The sequence below is a fragment of the Oryctolagus cuniculus genome, chromosome 1 (assembly GCF_964237555.1).
Source record: "Oryctolagus cuniculus chromosome 1, mOryCun1.1, whole genome shotgun sequence".
Taxonomy (NCBI): domain Eukaryota; kingdom Metazoa; phylum Chordata; class Mammalia; order Lagomorpha; family Leporidae; genus Oryctolagus; species Oryctolagus cuniculus.
The window spans coordinates 236,407,116-236,421,420 of NC_091432.1; the positions used below are offsets into that span (position 1 = coordinate 236,407,116).

At 68.9% G+C, this 14,305-nt stretch overlaps 1 protein-coding gene across 7 annotated transcripts; it reads left to right on the forward strand.

The window, feature by feature from the left end:
• Positions 1–8,156: 8,156 nt before the first annotated feature.
• On the forward strand, positions 8,157–14,282 carry PPP1R26 (protein phosphatase 1 regulatory subunit 26). 7 transcript variants are annotated; one of them, XM_070066697.1, is made up of 3 exons: positions 8,157–8,273; positions 9,526–9,783; positions 10,687–14,282. In XM_070066697.1, the coding sequence occupies exon 3, from the start codon at positions 10,924–10,926 to the stop codon at positions 14,071–14,073; it is 3,150 nt and encodes a 1,049-aa protein (XP_069922798.1). In that variant the 5' UTR covers positions 8,157–8,273; positions 9,526–9,783; positions 10,687–10,923; the 3' UTR covers positions 14,074–14,282. The 7 variants fall into 7 exon arrangements, with proteins under 7 accessions (XP_069922798.1, XP_069922802.1, XP_069922796.1 ...); XM_070066701.1 differs by having other exon boundaries at positions 8,254–8,273; positions 9,530–9,783; XM_070066695.1 differs by lacking the exon at positions 8,157–8,273 and adding an exon at positions 8,364–8,502.
• Positions 14,283–14,305: the final 23 nt, after the last annotated feature.

The following is a 14,305-nucleotide window of genomic DNA, read 5'->3' on the forward strand; positions in this document are numbered from 1 at the left end:
CTTCCCATCAGGCCAGCTCCGGCCACTGCGGTCATTTGGGGAGTGAACCAGCAGATGGAAGACCTCTCCCCCACCCCCTTCTCTCTTTATCTGTAACCCTGAGTTTCACATAAACAAATAAATCTAAAATAAATAAATAGAAGATGGACCCAGGCGGCCTCCCAGGAACGGGAGGACACAGGTCGGTGTTTCTAAGGTGGCCAGCGCAGGGACCCGGGAGCAGGAGGCTGACCCTGCCTCTCCGACAGCCGCCCCGGCCCTCCCGTGCACCTGCGCGAGCCATCCACGCTGGGCTTGGCCCACAGAGTGGTCAGCCCGCACCCCGAGCCTCACTCGGGAAGCCTGCTTCCTGGGCTCCCCACCGGATGCAACGGATCTGCCTCTCAACAGAGACCCCCACAGCCACAGGGCAAGGCGGCAAACACCGGCCAGGACCAGCCGCCACCAGCCCTGGCACCACCGCCCTCACGAATGCTATGAGGACGAGCAGAAGCCGGCGACCGCTCTGGACACGCCCCCGCAGGACGCCTGCAGCTGCGTGCGCCCGGGACTTGTCCTTACTTGAAAGCAGAACTTCCAAGGGTGGGTTCGTTCCCCTAAAAGCCCAAAGCAGCCGGGGCTGGGCCCACACCCAGGCCAGGTCCCAGGTGGGTGGCAGGGACCCCAAGAACCCGAGCTGTCACCTGCTGCCTCCCAGGCGTGCGTTATCAGGTGGCTGGGAGTTGGGCCAGGACTGGGACCCAGGCCACATGGGACACCCGGAGCCGAGCACCCAGCCGGCCGCGTGTTTGCCGTGTCAGTGTCTCGTCTGTGCCAAGGCTGCTGCAGCCAGGAGCCTGGCCAGCGGAGCAGTGGACGCTGCTGCCGTGGGCAGAGGAGCCAGAGGTGGGGGCGGGGCTGGGGCCGCGAGGAAACCGCGCTGGCTTCCTTCGATGCTGCGTGAACTCCGGCCAGGCCGCACGGCTGCGGTCAGGCGCACGCGGGAAGCCCTCTCCGGCCCGAGAAGCCGCCTCCCGGTCACAGGGCGCCGCCTCGCACAGCTCAGGGCTCCGGGTACGCGCGGCCGCTCGGCTCTGCCCTCGCTCCCTCCCGCCCTCCTGCTCCTGGCCGCACCGGTGCTGCTGGCCACCTCCCCGGTGGCACCAGGCCCCGCCCCCTCTGCCCACACCTAGGGGCTGCTCCTCCCTCCTTGTCAGGGGTCGGCGGCTGCACGCGGCTCACAGGGACCCTCTGAGCCCGCCACCCTGTCCCATTTGCCCTGGAAACATTTACACGAGACAGAGCCGCTCCCGTGGGCAGGAAAACCGCAGAACTCGGCGAGTCTGTTGTCTCCAAAACCGTTCGATTTGTTTTTGAATCTTATCCAGACCCCGGGGCCTGTCTGTGGCTTAGAAGGTTAGGCCTCCAAAAAGAAATCAATCAATCAATCAATCAACAGAAGGCCAAGCTTCCTCCTGCAGTGCCGGCATCCCATATGGGCACCGGTTCCAGTCCCGGCTGCTCCACTTCCACCCCAGCTCTCTGCTGTGGCCTGGGAAGGCAGCGGAAGGTGGCCCAGGTGATTGGGCCCCTGCACCCGTGTGGGAGACCCGGGGCGGGCAGCTCCTGTCCTGGCTTCAGCCTGGCCCAGCCTGGTTGTTACAGCCATCTGGGGAGTGAACCAGCAGACAGACAAAACTCCAGCTCATCCTCTCTCTGTATCTCTGCCTTTCAAATACATAAATTTAAAACTATGCGTTATCGAGACCTCACGACTTCAAGTTACTCGTGGGTTGAACCACGACGCTCAGGCACGAAGGGTCCACTCTGTATTTTGCCACGGATCTCTTGGAGTGACCGGCAGGAGGGCACCCGCCGCCAGGGACTGAGGGGGAGAGGATCCGTGCAGGCGACCCCCAGCGCACATGCGGAGAGGAGGGAAGGGGCCTCGGTCCCGTCCACGTCGCTCCAGCTCATTGCGGTACCAGGAGCTGCTGTCAGGGCCGAGATTCTCCCCAAAGTGGGAGCCCGGGGGGCCCAGGACACGCACCCCAAACACAGTGCAGCTGCCCTCGGCACGGGGCCCGGGGCCCGGGGACGCCGGCCACCCAGGCAGCGGCTCTGTCTCCTGCGCTCCCAGCCGCGGGGTGGGGAGGTCGCCCCCCCCCCTCAGGCACCAGGGGCTGCTGCCTTTACTCCATGCGGGTCCCACCCTCGCCCAGTGCCCCCCCCCCGGGTCTGAGGCGCCCAGCCTGGACGCCTGCCCACCCATCTCAGCGGCGCACAGAGGAGCCGGCCGGGACGCCTGGGCAGTGCTGCCCTCGTCCACACCTGACCTCGCGGCTCTTCCCAGGCCGCTCGGGCTCCCAGCACCTCTGCAGTGCCCCTGGCCCGCGGCGGCTTCCATTCCTCTTGCTGCCCAGGCACTGCGGAGCTGTGTCCCGGCGCCCCTGGAGCAGAAGCCCTGTTCTGCCCTCCTCCCCTCCCCCGGCCCGGGAGCCCCGGCGCCAGAGTCCTGGACAGCACCGGAAGTGACTCTGCGCGGAGGCCCCCCTGAGACGACCCAGTGGGGCCAGGATGTGGCACCAGGGTCGAGTCGCTGCTGGGGGCCCCCGCAGCCCCTCCCGGCTAACGCACAGCCTGGGAGGCAGCGGGCGATGGCTCAGGGGTTTGGGTCACTGGCACTCGGAGTGCTGCTTGCTGGCCTGACTTGGCCCAGCCCCAGCTGTTGCGGGCATCTGGGGCGTGAGCCAGTGGGCCAGTGAATCTGCCTCTCCTTCTCTTCCCACCGCACCGCCTTCCAGGTAGCCACGTCTTAGGAGGAAAAGCCAAAGGGAGCGGAGTCCCGGTACAGGGGGTCAGGCCCAGCCCCCCACGTCCCACGTCCCGGCGCTGGTTCTGTGCTCCCGGCTCCTCCGCCTCTGACCCTGCTTCCTGCTGAGGCGCCTGGGAGGCAGCAGGCGGCGGCCGAAGCACCGAGCTCCTGCCGGACCCGGATGGAGCTCCTGGCTCCTGGCTCCAGCCTGGTCCAGTCCTGGCTGTTGCGGGCATTTGCCAAATGAACCATCTCTCCCTGTATCACTCTGCCTTTCAAATAAAGAAAACTTTTTATTAAAAAAAAAAAAAAAAAAAAACCCTCGGGGCCTGGCGCCGTGGCAGAGTGGGCTGAGCCACTGCCTGTGGTGCCGGCATCCCACAGGGGCACCAGCTGCTCCACTCCCGATCCAGCTCCTGCTGTGGCCTGGGAAAGCAGTGGGAGATGCCCCGCGTGGGAGACCCGGACGGAGCGCCCCACTCTGGCTGTTGCAGCCATCTGGGGAGTGAACCAGTGGATGGAAGACCTCTCTCTCTCTCTCTCTCTCTCTCTCTCTCTCTGTCTCTCTCTCTCCCCTCTCTTTGTACCTCCGCCTTTTGAATCAGTAAATAAATCTTTAAAAAAAAAAAAAGATTTCATTTATTTATTTAAGAGGTAGAAAGAGAGAGAGAGAGAGAGAGAGAGAGAGGTCTTCCATCCACTGGTTCACTCCCCAGATGTCACAACGGCTGGAGCTGCGCCGATCTGAAGCCAGGAGCCAGGAGCTTCCTCTGGGTCTCCCACGTGGGTGCAGGGCCCAAGGACTTGGGTCATCTTCTACTGCTTTCCCAGGTCATAGCAGGGAGCTGGATTGGAAGTGGAGCAGCCGGGACTAGAACCGGCACCTGTATGGGATGCCGGCACTGCAGGCCAGGGCGTTAACCCACTGCACCACAGTGCCAGCCCCTTTTTACAAAAAATAAATAAATAAAAACATTATAAAAATAAAACATCCTGTGAAGTCATTCATCACAACAAGCAAAACTTCTTAAATAAATAAAATGAGGAAGACCCAGCGGGCTCACAACGGACGACTCCAACCCCCAGGGCCTGAGGACCAAGACCCCCAGGGAGACTGCAGGGGCAGGAACCCGCGTGGATGTCCCTCCCTCCTGGGTGTCCCCATGAAGGTCTGGGGTCTCCCGTGTGAGGCCGTGGGCGGCCCTGCAGGAGTGGGTGGGGGCAGGTGTAGGGGGGCTGTCGGCGGCCGCGGTAACGCTCGCAGCGTGAGGAGTGGGGGTCCCCGTGCCTGCACACCTGCCCCGTCCTCCAGAGCCAGGCGGCCGCTGCCTGGATCCCCCGCCCTCCTGGCCCTGGGGCAGAGGCCTCAGACACTCTGGGCTCGGCCCCCACCAAGCCTGAGGGTCGCCGCCTCCCCCCAGCTGCCCCCAAAGCTGACCCCTGAGCCTCTGGTGCAAAACCCACTGCCCCCAACGCCCGCCTCTGACGCGGAACCCAGCTGGTTGCACGCAGCGTCCTCGGGCCCGTGGACACAGGCAGGGCCCGTGGGCCTCTGTCCAGGGGTTCCAGCACCCGGCTGTCTCCCCGCTCAGCTACCGGGCCCTGGGTTAGCGTCTCCTTCTCTCGGGCTCCCGAGCTAAGAGCCACGTGCCGGGCTTTCCCGCTGTCCTGCTGGTCACCCCGAGGATGCTCACCCGCGACCCCCACCGGCTCCCCAGCAGGGCCCCTGCAGGGGCGGCCCTGGGGCAGGTGGACGTCCCCGTGGGGGCTCCCCCGGGGGCAGGAAGCCACAGGCTGCAAAAACGCCCGAGTGCAGGCAGGCGGCTTCCCAGGGAGAGCTGAGGGAACAGCACCGCCCGGCCACACCCACCGCACACGCCCAGCCAGGCCCTGCCACGGGAAGGGCACCCCTCTGTCCCCACCCACAGTGCAGCACCCGCAGGGGGGCCCCCAGGGTTGGGCTTTGGGTGCCGTCACAGGAAGCCCCGCTGCCCCCCAACACAGCTCTGGTGCCCAGGAGCTCGGAGTCTCCAGCAATCAAGGGCGATGCCGTGCACACGCACATAAACATGCATATACACACACGCACACACAATATACACATATGTGCACACACATGCACTGCATACGCAGGTGTGCATCACACACGCATGCACATGTATACACGCACAATCATGCCCACGCAGATACACACGTGCACGTCTCCCAGTTCCCTTCCCGTGTGGCATGGGACCCGTCTCCCCCCTTGGAGGCAGGCGGTGTCAGACCTGTGACCCCCGACTCACCGCAGAGGCCTCTGGGAGGGGCCCTGGGCTGTGCCCTGTCGCCATGGCAACACTCCGGGGCTGGGGGCTGTGGAGGGAACACAGGCAGAGGGGCCCCGACCACCAGGCCTGGGCTGCAGCCCTGGCTCCGCTTGCACGGCCAGCAGCACCTGGGAGGCAGCTTGGGCCCTGCACCCGCGTGGGGGACCCGGACGGAGCTCCCGGCTGCTGCAGACACGGGGGGGAGCAGTGGACAGCAGCCTCTCAGGTAAATACACGTTATCCTCTTTTTTTAAAGATTTATTTTATGTATTTGAAAGAGTTACACAAAGAGAGGAAGTGGGATGGAGGGATGGAGGGATGGAGGGAGGGAGGGAGGGAGGGAGGGAGGGAGGAGAGGGAGAGGAGAGAGGGGAGAGAGAGAGCCACTGCAGGCGGTGGCTTCGCCCGCTACGCCACAGCGCCGGCCCCAACAATTTATTCTTAATAAAAAGTATATTTCACTTACAATCCCGATTGATGCAGCCTCTGGTCATGGTCACGTGACAGAGCGGCCAGGAGCATGACGGGAACGCAGGTGAGACAGGAAGCCAGCAGGTGCACTCTTAAGGGACACCCCAGCCCGATCCAGGCACAGCTGGAAGTCTCGGGGCTCAGACCAGGTCACGGGGTGGCCTGCGAGGAGGAGACCCTGGGACGCCCTCCGCCGGGCCAGACGCGGCCTCCAGAACTCGAGCTAAGCGGTGATAAGCAGTGAGAACACTTCTCACAAACGGGCCCGGTGGGTGCCGGTGCGAGTCCCGGCTGCTCCACTTCCTGTCCAGCTCCCTGCTGTGGCCTGGGAAAGTAGTGGAGGGTGGACCAAGTGCTTGGGCCCTGCACCCGCGTGGGAGACCTGGAGGAAGCTCCTGGCTTTGGATTGGCCCAGAGGATGGAAGATCTGTCTGTCTCTCTGTAACTCTACCTTTCAAATAAGTAAATCTTTAAAAAATAAAAAAAAAATGAAAATGCAAGCACAACACAGGGTCCCCTTCCTCCTCACCCGCCCGCCCTGCAGGCCGCTCCCCAGAGCGGTCATCTGCTGAGGACTGGCCCACCAAGAGGGGCTGGGACTCCGCCAGCTTCCAGGTTGCCTGGCAACAGCACCCGGACAAGGCCGCACCCGGACAGGGCCACACGCAGCCTGCTTTGCCCTCGTTAGCCCCACCCCCACCCCGGGCATCGTCCACGCTGGGCAGCTCTCATCACAGCCACTGGGGCTTCGCTTGGACAAGCGGACAAGTCGTCAAGGCTGAACCCCCAGGGCGTCGAAGTGGGGCCGCCTCTCAGCGCCCTGTGCCCCTGGACAGCGCGGCAGGGCCTTCCAGCCAGCAGGGCCAGGGGCCGCTCACTCAGTCCGGGGAAACGGATGTGGACAGGCAGCCCTTCGGCTGGTGCTCCTGGACACTGGGGACAGTGGCCACAGAAAGTCCCGACCGTCTCTGCCCCACCCCCACGGCCAGGCGGAGGCCCAGAGAGGCGCAAGGACCGGCCCCCGGGACGTCCCTGTCCCCAGAGCAGCAGCCAGGGCTGTGTGCAGAGACCCTGGGGGTCCCTGACCTCCACAGGCAGGGAGGTGGCCTCGGGCGGCGCCCGCCCTGGAGACCGGGAGCCTGCAGGCGTCCCCAGTGCCACCAGCCCCTCGCCCACCAGGGGTGCCGGGACACACAGCTGCCTCCTTGTGCGCCCCAGTGTCGTGATAACCGCCGTGTGGGCCCACGCACGCCCTCAGGCCGGCCCTCGGCCTCGTCCTCCGCTCTCTCCCTCTGACACTCGGGGGTTAGGCCGGTGAAACCTCAGGTCAGTGACGGCCGTCCCAGGCCCGGCGCCAAAGCCAGGAACCACGAGAGAAAGTCTGGTTAAAACGAGCTCGGTACAGGGATCACAGCAGACAGCGCACAGACAGACGGCGAAGCCAAGCGGGGAACGAGAAGCCCAGGGCACGGACCCTCAGCGGCAGAAGCCGTCAGGTCATGAAAAAGACACCCAGCGGCCGGCATCCCCCACGGGCCCCAGTTCCAGTCCCGGCTGCTCCACCGCCCGCCCGGCTCCCTGCTGTGGCCTGGGAGGGCAGTGGAAGATGGCCAAGTGTCTGGGCCCCTGCACCGGCGCGGGACACCCGGAAGAAGCTCCTGGCTTCGGCCTGACCCAGCTCCAGCCGCTGCGGCCATCTGGGGAGTGAACCAGAGGATGGGAGACCTCCCTCTCTCTCTCTGTGTCTCTCTCGCTCTGTAACTCTGACTTTCAAATAAATAAATGTTAAAAAAAAAAAAAAAGGCACACGGCCCACTAGCAACTTTCCAAGGACACAACAGCGGCCCCTCCCGGCCAGCAGGCAAAGAAAAGCCCGTTCTCCCGTGGGCGGCCGGAGACCGGGGGGCCCACGGAGCCGGGCCAGCACCGCGGCCGGCGCCGCCTTCCCGGGGCCTCCTGGCAGAGAGCAGTTGGGAAATCCTCCAAAGCCGGCTCATCAAAGTTGCGCATCTCAGCCCTGCTCGGGGAAACTGTGAATAAACACGGGGAACCCCCGCGCGCTCTGCGGGCCACGACGTCGCGTGAGCGCAATGCGCCCGCACCCCGGGGCGCCCAGAGGCGCTGAAGCCCCGTGCCCCAGGCTGCGGCCCTGCCCGCTCTGTGCCCACCTCCGCGCTGCCCAGCCAGGCCACCGGCCCGAGGGCGGGCAAGGGTCCTGGGCGCCCTCCCCCGCTCCGTCCCCGCAGGTGTGCGGGCGGGGTCCGCCCCCTCCCGCGGTTCCGGCGCGCGCGACCCTGCGCGGGCCATTCTCCCCACTCTCGGCCCCCGGCCCCTTCTAAGTCTGAGGCGCGTCGGGGTCCTCACACCCAGGCCAAAGGCAGCGCGGGGGGCCCGCGGGGGTCAGCCCCGCGCCGCACACAAACTTGGAGCAGAGGACGCGCGCTGGGCCGGGCGGGAGGACCGAGAGGCCGGGGCCGGCCCCGGGGCGCGCGCGGAGGAACCCCCACCCCGCCACCGCGCGCGCTGCCCGGCCTCGGACCCACCCCGCGCGGCGCGGGCGGCCGCGCGGACGCAGGTGGGCGCGCTCTCGCGGGCGGGGGTCCGGCCGGGCCGTGCGCCTCCCCCGGAACTCGGCCGTGCCATTCCCATGATGCCCAGCCACGGGCACGGCTTCCGGAGCGCGGCCGCCGCCGCCGCCCAGGGTAGGTCGCGGGGAGGGGGCGCGGGGGTCGCCCCGCCCCCGGCGCCGGCCCCGCCCCTGCCGCGCTGCCCACGGCGCGCCCCGGCGAGGGGCGGCGGCGGCGGTGCGCGGGGAGGCGGTGGCCCGGCCGGACGCCCCCGGCCCCCTCCCCGCGCCCGGGCCGAGGGCGGAGCGCGCTGGCCCCGCCGCCTCCCCCGGGACGCGGGCGCGGGGCGCGGGGCGCGGCCGAGGTGAGCGGGCAGGCGCCGCGGGACGGTACAGGCCGCGGCGGGCGGCGCGGGCGCCGGGGGACTGCTCGCTGCCCCGGCGGGGGTCGTGGCCCCGGGTCCCGCCCCCGCGCGCTCCCCGTGTTCCTCGAGAGTCGGCGGGCGCGGCCGGGCGCCAGGTGAGGCGCAGGTGGGGGCCCGCGGCGGGGGCTCCTGGCCTCGCCCCGGGCGGCCCCTGCCATCCGGAACGGCCGAGGCCTGCGGGCCTCGGGACTGCGGCTCACGCCCTGCGCCGGGCGGAGCTTCCGGGAGGGCCGCCGGCGCTGGGATGCCAGGGGAGAGCCTCCCGGGGGGCGCAGGCCTGACCTTCCCGGGGGAGGTGCCCACCCTGCTGGCGGAGGGCGCAGTCTGGGGGGAGCGCCCCCCCAGGCAGGGCGAGGAGCCCCCGCGTCGCCCGCACACAGGGCGCAGCCGCCGGTGGTCGGGGGTGAGCCCCAGGTGCAGGTGCCCCGCCCCCTTCTGCGGGGAGGGGGGAGCGGTGGCGGCGCTGTGCCTGAGGCTGGGAGCTGAGTGCCGGCCCACGCCCCTTCGGTGGGCTGGAGAGGCCCAGCCTCTGGGACCCCCGGAGCTGAGGACAGCGGCCCCCAGCCGCTCGTCTGGCACAGACAAGTGGACAGGGACCCAGGTGCCGCCCTCCCTGTCTCAGATTTGCGAGGTGTGGGGAGCAGATGCAGGGCCGTGGTTTGACAAGGGGGAGCCCCTGGCCCGGGTCACACCTTCCTCCCAGGGGGCAGCTCCCCCCAGGGGGACCTCTCCCCCTTTCCCGCCTTGTTCCTGGGCTCTGGATTGTCACAGTGGGTGGTTCGCGGGTGTGAGCTGGGCTGGGTTTTGTGGAGGGAGGTGGTGGCAGGTAGGTGGTGTGTGCGCCACGCCCCACACGTGGCTCCCCCCGCAGGCCTGCCAGGAACCGGTGCGGGGGGGGGGGGGGGGTTCTGTGGGAGTTCGATTCCCAGCCCTCCGGTGAATACTGTCTCTTTCCACAATAAGTTAGGAGCCGTCGCTCGGGCATCAGCCAGAGGTCCCGTCCGAAGCCGGCAGAGGATGCGGCCGGGTGCCTGTGGGGCAGCGGAGACCGCCCAGGAGCGCCGCTGGCCGCCGTCTCCGCCCGTGGACCTCTGGGAATTGCAGTGAGCTCTTAGGCCGCGCGTCCCCGAGAGTGGTGCCTGCAGCTGGGGCGTGTGTCGCGCACTCCTGGTGATTCTGGCTGCGCCGTGTGGCCACGTCCGGCCAGGGCCCCCAGGCCAGGTAAACACCCCATGCGAGCTTTGGGGAGGGAGGGCTCCTGGGGCAGGGGGCCCACAACAGGCGCAGACCCGCCAGGGCCGGCCCCACCCCCCCCAGCCCCACAGGGGCCAGCTTCGGGGAGCTCGGTTTCCCTGCCCCGCATCCGAATGGCTGTGTGCTGCGGTTTTGGGGCGCAGGGAGCCGGGGGGACGGGGTGGGGTCAGGCCCGTGGTGCGGCTGGTGCTCCGTGAGGCGCTGGTGCTGTCTGCGATGTCCCCGGGCGTCCCTGAAAAGGCCCTTGCCAGCCGGTCCCCAGGACCCGCCCAGTGGCTCTACTGGGGCCCCCACAGTCTGTCGGGGATGGGGAGACCGTGAAGTGACCGTCCAGCGTGGACGATGCACAGGTGACCGAGTTTGGGACAGCAGCTTCTTTGCTAATCAGCTGAAAATGATGGGGTGTCCAGGAGACCCTCACAATCTATGTCTTGTTTTTTAAGATTTATTTATTTATTTGAAAGTCAGAGAGGGAGGGAGGGAGGGAGGGAGAGAGAGAGAGAGAGGTCTTCCATCCCCTGGTTCACTCCCCACATGGCCACAGTGGCTGGAGCTGGGCCGATCCGAAGCCAGGAGCCGGGAGCTTCTCCTGGTCTCCCACGTGGGTGCAGGGCCCAAGCACCTGGGCCATCCTCCACTGCTTTCCCAGGCCACAGCGGAGCTGGATGGGAAGTGGAGCAGCCGGGACTCAAACCGGCGCCCATATGGGATGCTGGCACTGCAGGCCCGGGCGTTAACCCGCTGCGCCACGACACCGGCCCCTGCACTCCTGACATTTTAACGTGACAAGGCTTCGGCACCAGCGAGAACGGAAGGCGCTGGGGGCGATCCTTTCCCGCGTGGCTCACAGCGCGCGTCTTTGTCTTTCAGGAGCCGTTGGTCGGTGGAGAGCGGGCTGAGGCGCCCTAACCCTGGATCGTGAAGCCGCAGGCCCCGTGTCCCCGCCGGGAGCTAGCGGAAGCCTCTGCCGCCCTGGTGCAGAGAGGAGGGGGCTGCGTGTTGCGGGCTGGGTGGCTCCGCTGTGCCAGCCGAGGCCCCGTGGCCCCGCGTCCGCCCGCGTGCCGGCCCCCCTCTGCAGCATGTGCCGCCCCCGCGCCGCCCGCTAGCATGTTCCTCATGAACGCACCCCCGGTGGCGGCGCTGCGCTCCAAATGGGAGGCCTTTAGGTTTCCCGGGTGCTTCTCGGAGCCGGAAGCCGCCGTCGCGAGGGCCTCGGTGAGCGCCAGGGTGCGCATGGTGATCAGCTCGCTGCAGCGCGGCGTGAGCCACGAGCCGGCCGCGCCCCGGAGCCACAGAGCCGAGCGGGGCCCCCAGGCCAGGCCGCCCGCGCGCCACGGGCAGCAGCCCCTGCTCGCCGCCTGCGGCCTGGAGCCGGCGGCGCCGGATCCCGACAGCGATGACTCCGTGGACCGGGACATCGAGGAGGCCATCCAGGAGTACCTGAGGGCCAGGGCTGGAGCCGGGAGCTGCAAACCAGAACCCGCGCCCGGCGCCGCCGCGGCCGCCCCCTGCCCAGACCCGGCCGGCGAGGACCAGGGCTCGGCGTCCCCGGCCAGCGTCAGCAGCGACGACTCCTTCGAACAGAGCATCCGGGCGGAAATCGAGCAGTTCCTGCGCCAGAAGAGACAGCAGGAGACGCACAGAGGCGAGGGGGCCGCGGACAGGAGCCCGGACCCCGGCGAGAGCCCGGCCCGGTCCACCAGCAGGCCCGGCAGAGAGCCGGCCGGGAGGGCGGCGCCCCCGGCTCGGCCGGACCCGGCGGGAGCCTCCAGGGAGTTCGTCTTCCGCAAGGCTCCGCGGTGGGCCAAGGCGAACGGGCAGCCCCGGGGCCTGCGGGCCGAGGCAGCGCAGCCGAGAGGCGGGGCCGGGCGGAGGCCGCCGCGCGCCCAGAGCTCGGCCCCGGCCCCGGCGGCCTGCGACTCCAGCAGCGACGACGGCATCGAGGAGGCCATCCAGCTGTACCAGCTCGAGAAGACCCGGAGGCAGGCCGGCGGGGGCCCGCCCACCGACGGCGGGAGCAGCGCCGCCAGGCCCGGCTTGCCCGAAACCCACCGGAGAACGCCCGGCAAGAAGAAGCAGGGCTCCGTGAAGGCTGCGGACCCCGGCCCCCCGACCAGGCTCCCGAGGGCCGGCAGAGCTGCCGCGCCCCCCTGCTGCCGTGCCGACGCGTCCGCCGAGCTCCTGTGTGCCGAAGCCATCCTGGACATTTCCAAGGCCATCCTGCCCGCCCCCGGGGAGGGGAGCGGCACCCGGCCGCCCGCCAGCCTGCTCCTCCGCCCCCCAGACGTGCCTTCCCACGCCGACGGCGGCGACGGCAGCTCCGTGGACAGCGACGACAGCATAGAGCAAGAGATCCGGGCGTTCCTGGCCCTCAAGGCCCAGGCTGGGAGTTTGCTCGCCAGAGCCGAGGGCGGCCCACAGCCCACCCAGGGCCCGCACAGCCAGCCCGGGGACCCCAAGACCCCGCTCCCCAGGCCCCCGGAGCTGCCGCTGAGCTGCAGGAGGAAGCGCCGAGGCTGTGGCAGCTCCCTGAGGCCTCCGGCGCCCAAGAAAACCAGGGAGCCGAGGGACGGCGGCCAGGGTGCCGGCCTCGGCCCGGGCAGAGTGCAGCCCGGCCAGCATGGGCAGGACCTGCCCGGCCAGGGGCGGGCCGGCGGCGAGCTCCCGCGAGAGGACGAGGCCTCGGGCCAGCCTGCGCCCTGCAGGGCCGCCCGGCTCAGTGACCCGCAGGCGTCCCCCGGTCCCGGGAGGGCAGAGGAGAAGGAGAGCTCCCAGGACAAGAGCAGCTCGCTGGACAGCGACGAGGACCTGGACACGGCCATCAAGGACCTGCTGCGGTCCAAGCGGAAGCTCAGGAAGAGAGGCAGGGACCCCCGGGCCACGGGCAGGAAGAAGGTCCGGTTCAGCACCCCCGAGACGCGGCTCTCGGACAGGCTGGGCGGCCCCGCGAGGGGCTGCGGGGAGCAGAGCCCACAGGTGCTCAAGAGCTGCCCCTCCCCCTGCCGCCGGAAGCCCCCGAGCGCCTGCACCAGGCCCGAGGCCGCCTCGGCAGGCGAGGGCGCCGGCCCCGTGTCCCGGCCGAGGGGCCGGGCTTCCTCCAGGGGGAGCCCCAGCTCCGGCGAGGCGGCAGCCCGGGACCGGCCGCGTCCGGCCGTGTCCGAGGACACCAGCTCAGTGGACAGCGACGATAGCATCGAACTGGAGATCAGGAAGTTCCTGGCGGAGAAGGCCAGGGAGTCGGCGGCGGGCACTTGCGAGACGCCGGCCGGGGGCCCCCTCGCTCTAGGGACAGGGACGCCGGCCCCGCAGCCCGGCGTGTGCACGCGCAGCCAGAGGGCCAGGGGCGCGCCCGGCTCCGCCAGCCTCTTTGCCCAGGGCGGGAAGGGCGCCCCCTTGGCCGAGCTGGGCCCCGGCCTCACCGCTGCTCTGGCCGGCTGCGCGCCGGCGGCCCCCAGGAGTGCCAGCGGGGTGGTCTCTGCCAAGGGGTCTCCCGGGAGCAGGAGCGGCATTTACGTCCACAAAGACCAGAGCCCGCGAGGGGCGGAGCCCGCGGCCTCCGACGGTGCTCCCGGTCAGCTGCCAAAAGCGGGCAGCGAGGCCAGAGGCGCCGGGGGGACCTTCCACGTGAGCTACGGGAGCCGCAGCCTGCTGACCCCCAGCCCAGGGCCCCAGGCCGACCTCCCGCTGCCCTGGAGCGACTTTGCCCACCCGGCGAGGCTGCCCAGCCCGTGGGCGCTGAGCTCAGAGGGCAAGGGCTCGGCGTGGACCGTGGGCCTCGGGGGTGAGAAGGAGAAGGGGGCCGAGGGGCTGGCCCGGGGCCCCCTGGGGCTCACGCTGGACCCCAGGAAGGGCCCGTCCTTCTCCGGCTTCTCTCCCCTGCTGTCCACCCAGCTGTTCCACTTTGGGAGGGGCGTGTCCTGGGGGGGCAAGCACCCCGGCCTCTTCAGTGCCCACCTGGGGCTGCCGCTGCAGAGCCCCCGCTTCTCTGCCTTCCGGGAGGCCCCGGCCGGCCACAGCCCCGTGTTCGGGGGCTCGCACCTGCTGGGGAAGGAAGCCGGGCCCTGGCCTGGAAGGAAGGCGCAGGCCGGGCTCAGCTCCCAGGACAGGAGGGGCTCGGGCTCGGGCGGGCCCTGTGCAGACCTGCGGTATCGGCCCGGAGCTGGCAACACCGACCCCCAGGACCCGGAGGCCCTGGGCAGCGACGCCAGCGAGCTGAGCGACGCCTCCATGGAGGACGGGGTGGGGGCGCGGCCGTGAAGGGCAGCTGTGGGGCTGTCCCTGGTGCGGGAGGCAGGTGCGCGTGCCCACCTGTGCGCGGGCGACACCTGCGGCCCTCGGTGGGCCCCACGTACGTGTACGCTAACGGGAGACGAGGTTTTTATTTAACAGATGTGTCCCAGTAAATATGACTTTTGTAGCTCTTTGTAAATTATTTAAAGTACTGTAAAAAGTATTTTTGGAAGATACTGTGTCGAGTTTTGTAGGGCCT

Excerpts from the sequence above, each read along its gene's own strand:
- PPP1R26 (XM_070066697.1), top strand. The coding sequence starts at position 10,924 with ATGTTCCTCATGAACGCACCCCCGGTGGCGGCGCTGCGCTCCAAATGG.